This window comes from Mastigoproctus giganteus, chromosome 2 (genome assembly GCF_048544385.1).
Source record: "Mastigoproctus giganteus isolate SK-2022 chromosome 2, ASM4854438v1, whole genome shotgun sequence".
NCBI lineage: Eukaryota > Metazoa > Arthropoda > Arachnida > Uropygi > Thelyphonidae > Mastigoproctus > Mastigoproctus giganteus.
In genome coordinates, this window is record NC_143576.1 from 76,960,579 (window position 1) to 76,979,503 (window position 18,925).

The following is an 18,925-nucleotide window of genomic DNA, read 5'->3' on the forward strand; positions in this document are numbered from 1 at the left end:
TGGGGAAAGAATAAAAACTTTAAAACCAAATTTTGTCAAAATATTTTGCAAATGTAAAAAATTTATTCAAACTATATAGGTTTCTTGAGCCAATACAAATGTGATAGCATAAATATTTTCATTAATTCAATCTGTATATATTTTTAATGAAAGAAATTGAGTGACTAGATAATTTCATTGGGAGTTATTACTTCTGGAAATAGGGTGGGTGTAAAAACATGCAGTAAACATATTTTTGTTCCTGTTACAACAAATACTGTTTTAATAAAGTTTTCGCCATAGCGTTAATATTTAAGTTCCAGTCAGCTTACATTATTACTAATGCTTTCTAAGTCTTGTTTGGATGATATAGCTTTGACGAAAAATTCAGAACAACAAATTTTCAGGGTATACCATAGCTAAGTGTACTGGTTTACAATAAGACCTTCTCAGGAAATTATGAACATTACTGGGCAGCCCAAATTGCAAATGAGGTTATGGGGCCTTTGCTTAAAGAAAAAAATGAAAGTTAAAAAAAAAAAAAAAAAAGGGGGGGGGGGGGGCCAAAGGAATACGTTACAACCCTACATTTCTGAATGAACATATTGTGCCCCTGCAACCAGTATAGTTCCAACATCACATTACACAAGCATGTAAATGACATGTGTGATTATGAATTTCAGTACCAGTACAGGAACTCCCCGACTTACGTAATGGTTGCTTTCCACGGAACTCTATGTTAGTTAGAATTTCCCCCATGCTTGTGCAGAATGTTCAAATTAAAGAACATATTAAAAGCTGTGTAATTTGAATTCCCACATTAATTCAGATAAAATAACGTACATGCAAAGCTCTTTATAGTGACCCTCTTGTTAATGTCCCGGCATGTTATAATGACCAATGTGGTTAGTCCAGGCCAATCTCTCATTAGCCTAGTTGTATTTTGCATTCAGTATAATAACCTTGAAAAAATGATTTCTATATAACCACAAATTTCTTCTTCTTAATCTGAATTTTTAATTTTTATTACAAAATTCCATTTACAACTAACAATGTTTAAATGCATTTAAGTAATTGACAAGCTTGCAGCCTGATCATGAAAAATCATTTGTTAAGACTGGTGTGACAAGCACTGCGAAAGGAAAAATGAGAGTAGGAGTGTGTTATAGGCCTAATGAGTACAATGAATAATTGTAAAGAGAAATAGAATGGGCAGGTAAATCAGAATGTGTTAAAAAAGGTGGAATTTTAACTTGTCAGATATTAACTGGAACTTGTGGCTGGTCACTTGCACACTAACAAGGCTTTTCTGGATTTATTGGATGATTGTTTTCTGTAGTGGCATGTTCGTGAAGCAAGCAGAGAGCGTAATACTCTTGATCTGGTTATCAGCAGTGATTATTTGTGCATTGAGAATGTACAGATTAAGGAACCAATAGGTGGCAGTGATTACAGCGAACTGAGGCAGGATTTATTTAAAGATAAAATTACCATCAGGGGTAAAGGGAAGCGTTTTTGCTTCCGTAAAGGTGTCTCAGACAGTTTTTAAATTCTGTACAGTGGGACCAACTGATGATATTACCAACAGCAAATTCTAAGTGGGAAGCATTCAAGGAATTAATCGTGGAAGCTACTAGGCATTTCATACCGTTTAAGAAATACTGTTCCAAGGTTTAGACCTAAATGGATGTCAGACGAATTAATGAGACTAGTGGGAGAGAAGAAAAATGCATGGGATGCATACAAATTATCAGGCAACACAGAAGCCTATGGCAGATATCAGAAGATTATACAAGCGAAGGCAGATTACGAGAAATCTTTGGCAAGGGATGCTAAGAAAAAGAGCAAGGACTTCTTTACTAATATATGACCTCCACATATTTTTTTTTTACTCTGTCATTATTTTATAGTATGAAACAATTCTCTTCTCAGTTCGATAGGTATGTAGCTAATGTATTGCCAATACATGGGCTACATATTTATTTACACTTAATTGTAATCTTACTGCACTCTACAATCAATGCCAAATTTATAATCATAATTTCCTTGTTTAATACTACAGTGCAGGGGTGGCCAATGAGTCAATCGTGATTTACCAGTCGCTCACGGATTTAATTTCAGTTGATCACGACAAATTTTAAATATACAGTCATCCCTCGATTTGTGCACCTTGTGCAATGAAATTTTTGAGATGGTAGGTAGTGGCACATTTTGAAGGAAAAAAGTAGATCGCATCACAAATTAAGTTGGCTACTCCTGCTATAGTGCATATTGGCTGGTTGGACGTGTTTGCCTTAGCTCTGCAGGCTGTTGATTACTGTGCCAATTTAGTGAGTTTAATCCCATCATCTTTTATTTTGTGTTTAATTGTGTTTTCAAAGTTACATTAATATTTAATCAGAGTTATTTACTAATCAAATAGTTATTTCCTTAACCTGGTGAAATTGCAATCTAATTACAGTGAAAAAAAGAAAAAAGCAATAACGCAGTATCAAGTTACTGACGACTGATTTGTTTATTGCTAAAGTTGTTAAGTTAATAGAATCGATCTTCTTGCCTACATCATATGCAATTAATTCGGATATTATTTTCCCCTACACTGCAGCAGGGAGGGGAAATTGGCAATAAAATCATTACAAACTGGGGGGGGCTTCTGCTTTGGAAAAGTTTATGGTTTTCACCGGTGGAAAACCGGTGTGACATACTTTGTTTGCAGGAGCCATATGCATTACAATATGAGCAGAGTTATAGATTGGTAGGTTTCCTGTAACTGCTAAGTCAGTTTATGTTACAAGACTGAGTAGCAAAAGTTATTTTTAATAGGAATTTAAACATAACTGTGGTAAAAGAGCGATATCCTCATCGTTATGTCTTCTGCAATCAAGACATTGTTTGCATTATGTTGTTATGACTGACATTATTTTATTTATTGTCATTAGCATAGGCATATGATGCAAGAAAGCAAGATTATTCAGCATCAGCCAAAAAAAAAAAAAAAAAAAAAACCACACACCACTCCCATTTCACCCCTCCGTTCGTTCGAAATCCCATCCAGTTGAGCCTTAAATTTGTTTAGGCTATCAACTTCAACAACAAATGATGGAAGTCGGTTCCACCAACCAACCACCCGCTGGCCAAAGGCAAATTTCCGCACATCTATCCGACATCCGTCCTTCCTCAATTTGAATTTATGCACTCTGAGGTGATTATTCTGAGCAAGAGGAAGAATCCCATTGGCATTGAGCATGCTCAAACCATTCAAAGCCTTATACACCTCTATCAGATCACCTCGCCGGTGCCTAGTCTGGAGACTCAATTTGCAAAACTTAAGCCTTTCTTCGTAAGAGCAACCCTTTGTTCCATTCACTAATCTTGTTGCCCTTCTCTGTACCCGTTCCAGCATCTCTACATCCTTCTTGAAATGAGGCTTCCAGACCTGTACACAGTACTCAAGATGTGGCCTAACCATTGCCTTATACAAGGGAATAATCACCTCCTTATCCCTGCTAGAAAAATTCCTGTATATCATTGACAAGACACCATGAGCTACTCTTGCAGCTCGTCTGCACTCCTCAGAGAACTTCATATCTGCCTGCACAATTATCCCCAGGTCCTTTTCATTCTCCACCACTGTCAGTGTAGTACTGCAGAGTTGATACGTTGCTCTGGGGTTACTGTTTCCCATATGTAGTACTTGACATCTGTCAATGTTAAACTTCATTTTCCACCTCTCAGCCCATCTGTTCAACCTTTCCAGATCCAGTTGCAGCAGCATAGCATCAGTAGTGTCCTTAACAACCCTGCCAAACTTTGTGTCATCTGCAAACTTGGACATTAAACTTGATATACCATCATCAATATCATTCATAAACACCGAAAACAACAACGGACCCAACAATGAACCCTGAGGAACTCCACTAATAACATTAGTCCACGTTAAGCAGTGTCCATTGTTTACCACTCTGTCTTCTGCCACTCAACCATCCCCTTATCCATAGCAGCAATTTGCCTCCAATGCCACACTGCTCCAATTTGTGCAGCAGTCTTCCATGTGCAACAGTATCAAAAGCCTTTCTAAGATCCAAATATATAATATCAAAGTTATTCCCTGCATCCAGTTCTTTTGTGACTACATCATAGTATCCAATCAAATTGGTCAGGCAAGACCTGCCCTTAACAAAACCATGCTGTATCTGAGCTATAACTGAATTCTTGTCTAGATGATCCTGCAGTGCTTCTTTAACCAGTGCCTCCATTAACTTACCTGGAACAGAAGTTAAACTAACAGGTCTATAATTACTTGTGTCAGCCTTTGATCCTCCTTTGTGAATTGGGGTTACATTTGCACATCTCCAGTCTATGGGTACCCCCCCTGAGTCCAAAGAAGCTCTCATAATTATGGCTAGGGGTTTGCTTACTTCCTTTGCTGCCTCCTTTAATATAACTGGATAGATCCCATCCACCCCAGGTGCCTTTTTTATGTTTATCCTCAACAATCTCTCCTCCACTTTCCTCTCAGTTATTACAAAATCATCTAGCTCACTGCCAATGTCTACTTTACCTACGTCATTCTCCTTCCTGAATAACTCCTCATGCATGAATGTAGATGCAAAATACTCGTTTAGATTGTTAGCCACCTGAGCAGGATCCTCAACTGTTGACCCATCAATATCCAGTGGACCAATCTGATTCATCCCTTTCCTTCTTGAGTTTAAATAGGTAAAGAACTCATTTCTGTTTTTCTTCGCATCCTTTGCCAAAGATTTTTCGTAGTCTGCCTTTGCCTGCCTAATCTCCTTTGTGACTTGGTTACAGACCAACTTATATCTATCATAGGCTTCCATGTCACCCATTAATTTGTATGTATTCCATGCATTTTTCTTCTCTGCCACATGTCTCATTAGCTCATCTGACAACCATTTAGGCCTAAATCTTGAACAATATTTCTTAGTTGGTATGTAAAGCCTGGTAACTTCCAAGATTAGTTCCTTGAATGCTTCCCATTTTGAGTTTGCTGTTGGTAACATCATCAGTTGGTCCCACTGTATAGAATTTAAATACTGTCTCAGACCATCGTAGTCTCCTTTACGAAAACAAAAACCCTTCCCTTTACCTCTGATGGTAGTTACCTCCTTGAGTAAATCCCACTGCAACACACTGTGATCACTGCCACCTAGTGGTTCATTTATCTGCAGATTCTTAATGCATGAAGAATCACTACTGATAATCAGATCAAGAGCTCCCTCTTGTTGCCTCACGAACATGCTGATGTAGAAAACAATCATCCAATAAATCCACAAAGGCCTGGCTAGTGTGTGAGTGACCAACCCACAAATTCCAGTCAATATCTGGGAAATTAAAATCCCCCATTATAAGACTCTCTGATTTACTGGCCCACTCCATTTCCCTGTACAATATCTTATTATACTCATCAGAGTCATTAGGCCTATCGCACACTCCTACTCTCAGTTTTGATTTCCCTATGCTTATGTCACACCAAACTGACTTGACACTGCTCTGTCCATCGATGTCGAATGGCTTCACTTCCTTGGATTTTATGTGTTTCTTTTCTAATAGCATAACCCCTCCTCCCCTGTCTATACTTTCTATACACATTGTATTCCCCAAATTCCAGTTCCGCATTCCTTATATCTGTGTGACACCACGTCTCTGATATCCCAACAATATCTGCCTTTGATGTTTTGAGCAATACCTCAAATTCATCAAATTTATTCATCAAACTCCTAGCATTGGTGTACACACATGTATGTATGCACCTGTTTCTATTCTTAGCTACCCTAACACAACCCATGCGTTTACTTGTACCGCAATGACTCCCAGCAGTCTCATTGTATTGTTCTCCAACAGATAATATTGAATATTTCATTTCATGTATGGAAGGTGCATTGGCACAAACAGGTTGTGGCAATGTATTATTGGCTCTTGACATAAATGCTAAATCCAATATGTGGTTCAGTGGTATGACTGATAGCAGGGGAATGTGTATGGAGGATTTTATAATATCAAATAATTTAGTTGTACTCAATGAATCAACAACAACCGTATACTTTTAGCAATGTAAAAAAAGTAAAGTGCAGCCATTATCAACCCACTGCAGGGTGGAAGCCTCCTCAACAATTCATGCTGAGGGAAATGGACCATAACCTGCCACGCTGGTCCAGTGCGGGTTGGCAGATCGACCGTATTCAGCAGGCAGGGGCTTGAACCCCGGTCTACTCAAAGAGCGTGTGCTACTGCACTCCCGCTCCTGCCCACTCGGCTACGGAGTGCCTTTAGCAATGTACATGGACAATCGAACACTGATTTGACACTGGCTTCACCAGATTTTGTAAAGAGGGTGTGTCACTGGGTTGTTGATGAGAATGCAACAAACAGTGACCATCGGGTTATATTATTTCATGTAAATGTGGGGGTATATAGTAAGACTTATTATACTAAAATCAATGAGCAGATGAGGTTTGCATGTAAAATGATAAATTAGGAAAAATTTAATGATTCCTTGCAATTGGTTTTTGGTAATGATAAATATCTGGCTCTGAACACTATGAATGGCACAGAATATGCATTTTTTATTCAAAGTGTACTTTTTGAAGCTTTGAAGTATGCAGCTAGGCATAGGAAAGCCACAGATAAACAAGTACCATGGTGGTCTGAACAACTGAAAATTTTAAGGCAAGATGTTTTTTCGGCCAGGAAGCAATTTCAAAGATATGGGTCTCGTAATATAGAAGAGGCTAACTATTATAAGGAAATATATAGGTGTAAAAGGAGGGAATATCATAGGGCTATTTATAAGCATAAGTTAAGATCATAGCAGAATTTGATAAGAACTGCAGGAAACAGTAACCCTTGGTGACTATTTATAAGTTGACCATTACTAAAAAGATAGAGCAGGATATATTTCACACAGTAATAGTAGATGGTAGGGAAACAACTATTAAAGTTGTCAAAGACAAACTGTTTCCCAAGGATTGTAATGATACTCTTGAACAGTGTGAGATAAGAGCAGATAATAGCTTATTTATAGAACTATTTTTTATTATTTACAGAGTATAAATAATTTATAGAGCTATTTAAATAAGCTATTTAATGATGAGGATATCTCTCCTTTTACAGCAGGAGTTACTTGTAGTCAGTAAACAGATAAACGTTGGTAAGACTCCGAGGATTGATTTAATTGAGAACAATAGTATCAGTAAGTTATTAGATATACCCTCCAGTTCTGCTTAATATGTATAACAAATGTCTATTGGAAGACTCATTTCCTGTTTTCTGGAAATATGCCCTTCTGAAAGTGTTGCAAAAACCAGGTAAAGAAAAAACGAGCCCCAGGAGCTTTCAACCAATATCGCTGTTATCTAACCTAGGCAAGTTGTTTGAGAGATTGATTTTCCAGCGATTAAGTGAATTCATGAATTTACACCACATCGAGTTGCCATTTCAGTATAGTTTAAGAAAATCCAAATCTACTGAGGACACGATTAATGAATTATTGCTTTATGTTAAAAATGCAGATAGTAAATATGTTCTTGCTCTGTTCATTGACTTTACAGGAGCTTTTGATTCGGTCTGGCACGAGAGTATTCTTTACTCGTTAAGACAGCTCCAATATCCAGGGAAAATATACCGGGTTGTAATAAGCTATTTAACTTCGGATTTAATGGACCGGACAAATAATAATACAGTAATGTACATGTTAATCTCGACCATATTTTTTTTTAGGTTATACAAAACTTGTGTTATTATTAATTAAAAATTAACAATAATTACCTATTTCCATTATTTTTATGATAATTACCTACTTTCATTTTTATAATCAAATTTGGGAAATTATTTTTATTCTTTCTGAAAACGTGTTCAAATAGTTGTTTTCCCAGATTACAGATCAGGAAGTGACTTGCAAGCTGGACGTGATTCGGGACACTAAACTGCAGGTTTACCAACTTGCTTTGTTTCAGTCTCAGTCTGCCTCAAGCTATCGTGCGGTCAGGTTGTATACAGAGTGTTTGTGATTTCTGAATTGTGACTATTAACTAATTCTGCAATCCTTACAATTTAAAATGCCATCAAGTCATAGAGGAGTTAAACGAAAGCGTGTGAACTTAAATGTGCCACAGAAATTAGAGCTAATTGAGAAATTAGAACAAGGCATCTCAGTAGCAAGTGTTTGTGAAATTTCTGCCATAAAAAACGAACTGTTTCTGATATCCGTAAATCAAAGGCCAAATTGCAACAATTTTATATTTTACAGTACTGAGTATTGTATTAAAGCTATTTTTTTTTATGTTAAGAATTTTTGTTTATTTATTTATTTGTATGTGCCATTACAAACTGACCCTTGCTCAGTGAGTGAGTATAACTCTTTCAATTAAAGATAACTTTTTAAGGTTATCTTGTGAGAATCTGCCCTGCCTGGTACAGTTAAGGAGAAGGTACTGGCCATACACAATCAACTGTGATTTACTCATACCAATTATTATGGCTGAGCGCTCTTCATTATTCTATATTGCTCAGTAAATTTTTGCAGTATGACTGATATATTTACACAATATTAGATGCTTGGTTTCTTGGTTTTTTTTTTAGGAGCATTAGCAACTAAGGCCATATTGCTCCGGGATATGCGGTGGTAATTCCCTGACCTTTCCGCATCCTCCGTATTTGGTGGTGACGGGCTCGAACCCCGGTCTAATCAAGAAGCGTGTGCTACGCACTGCTGCTCCTTCCCACCTGGCTACGGAGGTGCCTATATTAGATGCAAAAAGATGTGAGTGTTGAGACTAAACTTATCCCGAGTCAAAATTTTTTCTTTTCTTTATTGTATGTTATAACCTGTGTCAGTACCATGTAATTTAGTCCAAACCCCCCCCCCCACACCCTTGGAGACTGATCTTGGAAGGAAACTCGCAAGTTAGTGAAATAACCAAGATTAAAAGAAAACTTTTGGACTTTTATTATACAGAATTGATGCATTAGAAAGACAATAATACAGTAAGAACTGTAGTTGGGCATTATTTCTTAAGTTTTTACCTTCCTCGAAATCCTCCTCTACCTCTAGGTCCTCCACGTGCTGGCCCTTCTTCAAATCCTCCATATTCAGCAGCAAAAAATGGATTAAAATGGTGTGGATCATATAACTTGTTGGGACCTTTAATTGGAGCCTATATAAACATCACATTTTTAATTTGCAGATTGTATAATTCCAGAAATTATACATATAATATTAACTTTTAAAAATAAGAGATTTAACTCATACCTTTTTTATAGGCAGTTATTCGGCCTGTCACTCACATCAAATTAATCCAATTAATACATTATATCAAGCTAAGTTTATGACATGATATTATGGTTTAAAATTGTTAATATATAGGGGTTTCTTAAAAATAATCTTGTATTCAATTTCCATAATCTACTCAATGCCAAAAGGAAGAGCAAAGTGAAGTCAACGTACATCAACCCACTAAAAACTAAACCACCCAGCAATAACAGACAGGAAATTGGAGACCATTGTCAAATTGAGCTAAATTGCTCTTATATATTTTGAAATATAGACTTACAGTACAACTATAAATTCAGCAAAGACCCTACTCAATTTTAAGTAAATGTAAAATTTTTATTTTAATACAAAATTTCTACTCATAACCATCACTTTTGATTTGATGGGGACATGGTTGCTCTCGCTGTTATAGCACTAACCGAAAACAGGATATGCTAATTATGTGAGAAATTTCCAAAATAATAGAGTACAGTCTGTCCTCGTATAGCACGATAGTTGTGTTCCTAGAAACCCTTGTGCAATGCAAAATCATGCAATATAAACAACAGGCCCTATGGGAAAAGTGGGGTTATGTGCCGACCACCCAAGATTGAACACACATTTGGAACCAAAGCATTACCAAACACAATAAATAGTCGGGTAATTTTAATCGTTATAAAATACGTAATAAAAAATACAATATTTTTTAATTATAATATAATAAATAATAAAAATAAATATTTTTTATTATTTATTATATTATAATAAAAGTATTTTTTAATACTAAAAAAGTATTTTTATGAATAAAATACGTATTTTATTCGTAAAAAATTTATTATATTAAATAAAATAGTCATAATAAAATACTTTCGTATTTTATAATATGTAAGTATAAATTATACGTAAGTTGTAATAAAATGCTTACGTATTTTATTACGACTATTACGTAATAAAATATTGCCAATGCTTTTGCTTCTATTGTAAGCAAACTTGTTTTTCGTTTGATTTTCTATCCAAACAGATGACAGCCATTCCATCTCTTTCAATTCTTTGTGCCTTAATCTAATGGATTTTAATTACACTTTGAATTGTTCCCGCTATGAAAGTTGTTTTTATTTTCTCCGCATTCTTTGTAATTCTCGGCGTTGCCTCATTTAGGTCTGTAGCGCGTGCAATATCACATGGTCTTTCATTTTGCTCAAAGCGTTTCACAATTTCATATTTTTTTCTCTATCGACAGAGGCGGACTGGCCTTACCAAGGAAATCCCTGTGGGCCGGAGGCCGGTGTGATTTTGGCCATAAACCGTAGTATGAGGCCACTATAAATTTTCCCGGGTAAGAATTTTTGACCCAGTCCGCCTCTGTTTATCGATATTGCTTTTTCTCTCTCTCTCTCTCTGAATCTGCAGTGTCTTCGCCAGGACGTTTCCTTTTCACACCTTTTAAGTATTTTACTAATTTTTAGGGAATAAAGCGCAATTACAAAACGAGGAGGCACGCTTAATACACATAAACAAAGCTGTTCGCGTATAGCAACTGAATAAACAACACCGTAAAGGCCGAGATACACTATTAACACCCCACATTTTACTAAAGCACATTTCTGGGGGTTACTACCATAAAACAATAAAAACAATTTCCAGTTCCATTTCTGCTAGTGGAATCTGTTATAAACTGGTAGTAAACTCCACCTAATTGCATTTGCGATTATATCAATAGCTGGAATTGTGTTGATTTTTACGTTATTATGGTGAAATGTGTTTCCCCTTCACTGATATAAAACACATAAATACATTTTCAGAATCTTCTTCATTCCCATCATGTTGCGTTCGGTTGGGGTGATTCCACGTTCGACTGCCATTTCTTGTAAACACAAAGGCGAATCGTGCATAAGCGAATTCAGTTCGTGTTATATAAGATAACGTTCCCCTATTTATAAATCTTGTATGATCGAATTTGTGTAATGTAAACACGTGTCATACAAGGACCGACTGTACTAGCTCACTATGTACTAGTACATTTCCCTTTACAAAATCAATATAAGCACTGAATAGGACAGTTTTTCAGTTTCTTGATAACGAATAATCATGAATTATTCATGATCCAGATATTACACCATGTCAAATCAAATAATTTAATAATAATCCATTATTTACTTGCAGAATGATAATTCCATTTCAATGATTCATTATCATTAGAATAATAATAAATCATTGAAATGGAGAGTATTTTCCACTAAAAAAAAAAAACCCCTACCTAAAATCCCAGCCCTACCTGCATCCTTTCTTTGATGCTTTCTACAATTGCTATAGATAAGAGAAACACGTGAATTAAACAGCAAACTCAAGTAAAGGACATTCTTATCAAAACTAAAGTAAAATTATCTCAAAGATATGACAGAAATTTAAGAAAATAACAGAATGGTACCCAAGAGGAGCTAAGAGAAAACCTGAAAGACAATAATGGAGATGGACAGATGAAATTCATGAGTCTGTGGGTAGTAAATGGATGGACATTGCACAAAACAAAAGGAAGTGGAAAGTTGCTGGAGAGGCCTTCATCCTGCAGTGGATTTAAAATGGCTGATGATGATGACAATTGCTATATGTAAGAAACCAATAATGATTGGTTTCTTACATATAGCAACTGGTTACGTTTAGCAAAAATCCAATATTTATTATGTAGGTTCCATGATGTGACACTGATTTCCTAATTAGTCCAGTTATTGCACTGACAATTTGGATAATTTGTACACTCTGAATTCTTCCCTGCAAATATTGTACTTTGGGATAACAATGTCAACATGCCCATTAAAATGATTGCCATGCTAACCCGAAGTTAGGACTGTTGAATTGAAGAAAACCTCCTACACAATGACAAACGAAAAAAATTACCAAACTGTCTTTTGCTGAACGTGAGTGATTCTAAGACCATTTTGGATCACTCACATTCATCAAAAAAATTGGTGGCTGTGGTTCAAAAAAAGATTTCTATTCACCTAGTAGTTGTGACAGAAGATTGAAACAGACACCAGGTATTACACCTTCTCAAAGTAGTTACCAGACAAAATTATACATTATGCCACCTCTCGATACACTTCTGCAGCAAGTTTTGTAGAAGTTGAGCTTCTTGAAAAAGAAGCTCAACTTCTAACCAAAGATGCAAATTGCATGGTTAGATCAGCAAAAGGGCAACCATATGAGGAAAGACTCCAATTAAAACGAAGGTGGAATTTTTTGCCTGTTACATATAAATCCAGAACGTGGGGACATAGATTCAAATTACAGGGGAAGAGATTTAGATCAGATTGTAGGCAGTTTTCTTTTAGCCAGCAAGTTGAGACTGACAGTTTGAATTAAGTTAAAGGTCAACTGGATAGTTAACTATGTGAAGATGGAAACAAATAATTTGTATTTTCTTATCTACTTTTTTTTTTTTTTTTTTGACCAGTGCAGCAAAAGCCTGTGGCTGCCGCCTTGCACTAAGTCCTTTAAATATCCTTCAAGGCTCATATGACTCAGCAGCAAACTGTTTTCCACTAAGAAAGGACTTCAAGAACAGGAATGAGGAAAGATATTTGGGGGACAGGGTCAGTAGAGTAAGTGGTGGGCAGTAATATTTCAGTTCTTCCTGGCACATCAACATTTTCACATGCAGACTGTGCTCTTTCCTTCTTCTGGGAAGAGGTCAGAAGTCTGGAAACCCATCTAGCAGCAGACATTCATGTACTGGTGACAGCTAATGTTCTCCATGTACCCTGCACTAGTTGGGATCACCACAGCTAGTTCTTTTACATTAATACGGTGATCTTCTTGCATTAATGGCTCAATTTTTGCAACACAGCAATTTCTAGGTGTTCTGGGATTTCATTATGCACTGAGGTTCTCCCACATTTAAACTTCATTCAGCAATGCAGGGGGGGAGGGGGAAATGAATTGCCAGAATGAAACAAATTTGTTTCTATCATGACTACTTCTGGTTGAATACAAATCTTTTTTTTAATCCACCTCTTAGATTTCCAGGAAAAAATATTTGCAACAGCTGAGATCAGTCCAACTGGATCTGAAACCATTTTAATTGTAAAACTGGTTCAATGATTGTTCCTTGACAATCAAATTTAAATTGTATGCTTTTTGGGTCAGTGTGAAGAACCATCACTCCATAACCATTAATTAAGCATTAAGGCTCTTCACATTATACTAGACAACAATATTATACTGTGGACTGGTACTACTAAAAGAGATAAGTACAAAGGGTACTAGGAAAGTTTTGCAATATGACGCAACAATGAATCACAGGAAGCTGCTTGTTGCTGCACGTTGAGACATGTTCATACGTGCATAGTAGCCGCCGCGCCAAGTCGATGGGCTCAGTTATTCATTAGTAGTGAGAGTGTAAAGTGCTTGCGATGGCATCGTGGTCACGAAATGAGATAAGGACAGTTTTGCGGTATAATTTCGTGCGTGGTTTAACCATAGACCAGTTCTTAGAAGAAATGACTCTTGCACTAGATGATGATTGTCCACATCGTACAACGATATTCAGGTGGTATAGAGAATTCCAAAGGGGAAATTTCACTCTGGAGGATTCGGAGAGGCCGGGAAGGCCACGAACGTCAGTTACAGAGGAAAACGTTACTGCTGTGAGGAAAATGCTTGACGAAAACAGGCGAGTGATCTACCAACAGATAGAGGATACTTTGGGCCTAAATGCACCAGCAATTCGTTCGATTCTGCAAGATCATTTGCACGTGAAGAAACTTTGTTCTCTCTGGGTGCCGCATCAACTGACTGAAGAGCAGATGACACGACGTGTGACTTGGTGCCGGGAGATGTTAAAAAAGTTTGATAAGGGACAATCTCGGTATGTGAACAACATCGTGACAGGTGACGAGACTTGGCTGTACTATTACGATCTGCTGACCAAGGCTCAAAACAAAGTTTGGGTCTTTGATGATGACGACACACCCGTAATTGTCAGAAAATCCCGATCTGTAAAGAAGAAAATGATAGCTGTATTTTTCAAATCGAGTGGAATTGTGGAATGTGTCGTTTTGGACACGCAGAAGACAGTCACAGCTAAGTGGTATACTGAACAATGCCTGCCTAAAGTCATTGGATCTATGAAGAACCTGCGGCCAAAGTCAAGAATGGACACCTGGTACCTCCATCACGATAATGCTCCAGCTCACCGCGCCAAAGCCTGCACCAAATATTTGACCACGACAGGACTGAAACTTCTCGAGCACCCTCCCTACAGTCCAGACCTTGCTCCCTGCGACTTTGCACTGTTCCCGCATGTGAAAATGAAGCTAAAAGGGAGGCGGTTTCCAAGTGAGGAGGACCTTCTACGGGCTTGGGACAACGAGTGTGCTTTACTCCCTAGTGAAACTTGGCAGAACTGGTTTAAAGATTGGTTTCGGAGGATGGAGAGGTGTATTGAATGTAGAGGAAATTACTTTGAAAAAATTAAATAAACAAAGCTGTATTGCAAAACTTTCCTAATACCCTTTGTATAACCTGTTAGAAAGAGAGAAATTCGATAGACATGAAAGAAAAAAAAAAAATCATTACAGGTATACAGTAAAGACATTGTTATCAGATAAAAGCTATACAGGCCTGACTGAGTGTATAGCTCAGGTATCGCACTATTGCCAGACACGCTGTGTGCAGCTTCCAGGGTGGAGGTTGCGTATGAGATCAGGTGACCGGATTGTGGGGAATGTTATGTTGGTGAAACGAAACGTTGGTTCAAAGATCATCTGGGGGAGCATATGAACGCGATAAAGACCGCGGATTATAAGAAGTCTGCTGTGGCAGAACATTTTTGGGAGAAGCACCATCAAATCTCACCAGACAAAGCTGTTATCTTCGACTGGGCACATAGATTTTGGAACCGCAAATGATGTGAGAGCTTGTGGATTTGTTCCTCTGAGAGCAATACCATTAATAGAGACAGGAGCATTCATTCCCTCTTCGAGGGGGTGATTCTTGGACAGGATGAGTGGTTCCGCCTGGCACACTCCCAAGCCATTTCCGGTTCCAGTGCACATGAGGAGAATACTGTCCATGCTCCTGTAGAAACGCGAGCCTGCTGATATTTAAGGATGTACCATACGATGAACCTCGCTGTGGAAAAAGGAGGCTGATGCCACTGAAAGCTATGGTGTTTTAGCACTTTTATCATCCTGTGTTTTATCTACATTGTTTTATTGTAAATAATTCTTTGCGGTTTAAAATTTCATATTTTATCGTACAGAGTTACCTTTTTATCAGTTTTATCTGGTGGAATTGTATCATGCTATTTATTTCATTTATTTACATCATTATTTTAATATAACAGGATCCACTGACAGGTAGTGATCGTGCATTTGATAGTTGGGAGCTGAAGAAAGATACTGCAGCAGTTAAGAGGTAAAGGTATGGGTTTCAGAAGAGGGGAACTATGAAAGTTTAAGGTGCTATGTCATTAACTGGGCAGCTTTCAGGGGGAGGGCAAATACATTTGAATTATGGAATACCTTTAAAGCAAAAATTACAGAAGCCACAAACACACAAAAATACCATTTAAAATATATTGCATGGAAACAATGCCAAAACGGGTGAATATAGAACTGGCTGATCTAACAGAGTGAAGATAGCATGGATAAGCTACAGTGATGAAAAGTATTGAAGCCTACAACAGCTACATGCTGATCTGTAATAGAACCACACATATAAGGTTAGGGAGGCAAAGGGTGTGTATGAGAAATCATTGGCTAAGAGAGCAAAGAATGGTGACAGGGAATTTTTCATGCATGTGAATAGAAGGAATAATAAAACAAATTAGGCTGGACCCTTCTAAAACTGGGGATGGGAATGGCTTAGATAACACAGCTGATGTTCCTTGTGAATTGAATAGGTACTGTGCATCTGTCTTTATTGATAAATGACCCTTTATGCTGAGAGGCTGCGAGTGAGGCGGAACCATATGAAATTACTGATTTCAAAATTACAGAACTGTTTTTTTTTTTTTTTTCCAAGAGAAAGTTCAGCCTGAAGGCAACTTAGGCTCCTAGAGTTGATGGCATCTACTCCAATAATTTTGAGGGAGTCAGCTAGACTACCCAAAATTATTATATTAATACATTGAGATTAATTATGAGGACATCTTTGGACTCAGGACGGATTCCTTGCAATTCAAGAAGTGCCACAGTATTGCCAATACATAAAGGTAGTTTGAAGAGTGAATTTGGTAACTACGGATTAGTTAGTCTGACATAGATGGTAGGGAAAACCTTTGAGGCAATGATTAAGAGAAAAAACCAGTGACATTTAGAAAAATGCATTCTGAAGGACAGAAAACACTTTAAGAGAAAATCATGTACAACTAATCTAGCATGCAATTTTGACACAGTTATTCTTGAGCTGGATATAGGAAACAATTTTAACATTTGGATTTTAGCAAACCATTTAAATCAGTCTGTAATGAGAAGTAACTGTACAAGCTAGAACATGTTTGAATTACTGAAAATATTCTAAGATGGACTGAAGAGCAACAGAAGGCACAGGGATGTGATCAATGGATATTCTTCAGATTGGTGTAATATCAGACGTGGAATCCTCCCATGATTCAGTTTTAGAACTGCTGTTGTTTCTCATTTTCAAAAATGACATTGAGGAAGAGACAGAGGGCATATGTTAGCAGGTCTAACAAGTCTAATGTCAACATGCATCTTCTTTTATCTTCTCAAATCTTTAAGCTCTAATACCATTTATATTTGGATTTTTAAAATAATAATTATAATAATTTATTTTTTACTGCAACACAAATAAAATATGGTTTATGTTACAGTATACATTTAATTTCATTAAATTTCAAGTGGTCCACAGTTTTGCATTTAAATGCAAAATTTACAGAATTTCTTAAAATAATACTGCGCACAGTTCCGTAGTTTTATTTCTCTGTGACACAGACAATAAAAACAGAACGGCAAGTGAGAGAATGGGATACCAAAAAATTACTGTTACAATTCAGAGATTTGACAGGTATGTATTCCATTTTTTATATCTTAACTATCCAAGAAAAATTTATATAAGTTCTCACATCTATATATAAATGATAGAGTAATCACTTACCTGGCTAATTATGTCACAGATTTCCTTCACTGAATCAACTACAACCTTTGGAAATCCCCCGATTAACACAACCCGTTCAGTTGAATTCGGACAACAGTTGGTATAAATTTTAATCTGGGCCCCAGTTTTCTGTAACAACAACATAAAAATTACCAAACTATATGGCTTTCTCTTTATCCCCTAAAATCATGAATTTCTGTGAAATGGGAAATAATGATCAGATTCTGTAACACTGGATGTAATCTAGCTGGTTGCAATAAAATGAAAATTAAGTAAGCATGTTATTTCTCCAGAGATTAGTTATTTTCAAGTTTCTATTTTGTGATGTCATTAAGCACAGATTAAAAGCAGAACAATTCTTAACATGGATGCATAAATTAACATATCCACAATGAAAAAAGATTAATAAAATATTTTCTGTTTTTCAACAATAAAAAAACTATACTGAAAAACAAAGACAAATTGGTATAAACATAGAGGTGGGGGACTTGTGTGTCATCCCATCTGAAACAAAAAAAATCAGAAGCTATTTTGCAAGAATCTAATTTTTTATCCATTAAAAACAATTACGAATAATAACACAGGTGGTGTAACAAAAAACTGGCAACCTCAGGATATGGCAATTGCCAGTACTTAAACAATAAATCACCAAGCTAAACTTCAAAATTTACATATGCATTTGTTTATTTCTGCTCAGGCTAAGGCAGTTGAGTTTAATTTATCATTATATAGAGTGAATAAACATAGCATTCAATAGAGTGAAGATACACACTGTCTGTTGCCAGTAGAAGATACTTCGGTGCCTTAGCAATCAGACCAAACCATTTTAGAGAAGGACATAACTGATCAGAATATATGACATGTGCTAGTATGTACTGCCAGACACCCGCATAAGTGACAAAAATGTCTGTACGCCAGGGTGGAAAAGTTCTTCACGGTAAAGGGAAAAATATTAGCATTAGTAGAGGCATTTGATGCAAGAAAGCAAGCTTATGCAGCATCAGCCAAATATATATATATAAAAATAAATAAAAAATAACCACTTCCACTTCACCCCTCTGTTCGTTCGAAATACCTGTCCAGCTGAGCCTTAAACTTATTTAGGCTATCAACTTCCACGACAAGGGATGGAAGTCTATTCCAGCAACCAACCACCCGCTGGCTAAAGGCAAATTTGCTCACGTCTATCCTACATCTGTCTTTCCTCAATTTGAATTTATGCCCTCTCAGGTGATTATTCTGAGCAAGAGGAAGAATCCCATCAGCATTGAGCATGCTCAAACCATTCAAGGCTTTATACACCTCTATCAGATCACCTTGCCGGTGTCTGTCTCCAGACACTGTAATTGGCAAAACGTAAGCCTTTCTTCGTAAGAGCATCCCTTTGTTCCATTCACTAATCTTGTTGCCCTTCTCTGTTCTCGTTCCAGCATCTCTACATCCTTCTTGAAGTGAGGCCTCCAGACCTGTATACAGTACTCTAGGTGAGGTCTGACCATTGCCTTATACAAGGGAATAATCACCTCCTTATCCCTGCTAGAAAAATTCCTATAT

The 18,925-nt window shown here is 36.9% G+C and overlaps 1 protein-coding gene across 5 annotated transcripts in view; it reads right to left on the bottom strand.

The window, feature by feature from the left end:
* Positions 1–18,925, bottom strand: part of LOC150089353 (heterogeneous nuclear ribonucleoprotein K-like) — a 256,189-nt gene that overhangs the window by 35,823 nt on the left and 201,441 nt on the right. For all 5 annotated transcript variants that reach the window (XM_090389144.1, XM_090389124.1, XM_090389153.1 and 2 more), the window contains 2 exons: positions 17,372–17,500; positions 9,028–9,158 (listed from right to left, as the gene is read on the bottom strand). In XM_090389144.1, the coding sequence (XP_090245270.1) occupies positions 9,028–9,158; positions 17,372–17,500 (260 nt within the window). The remainder of the gene's footprint in view (positions 1–9,027; positions 9,159–17,371; positions 17,501–18,925) is intronic.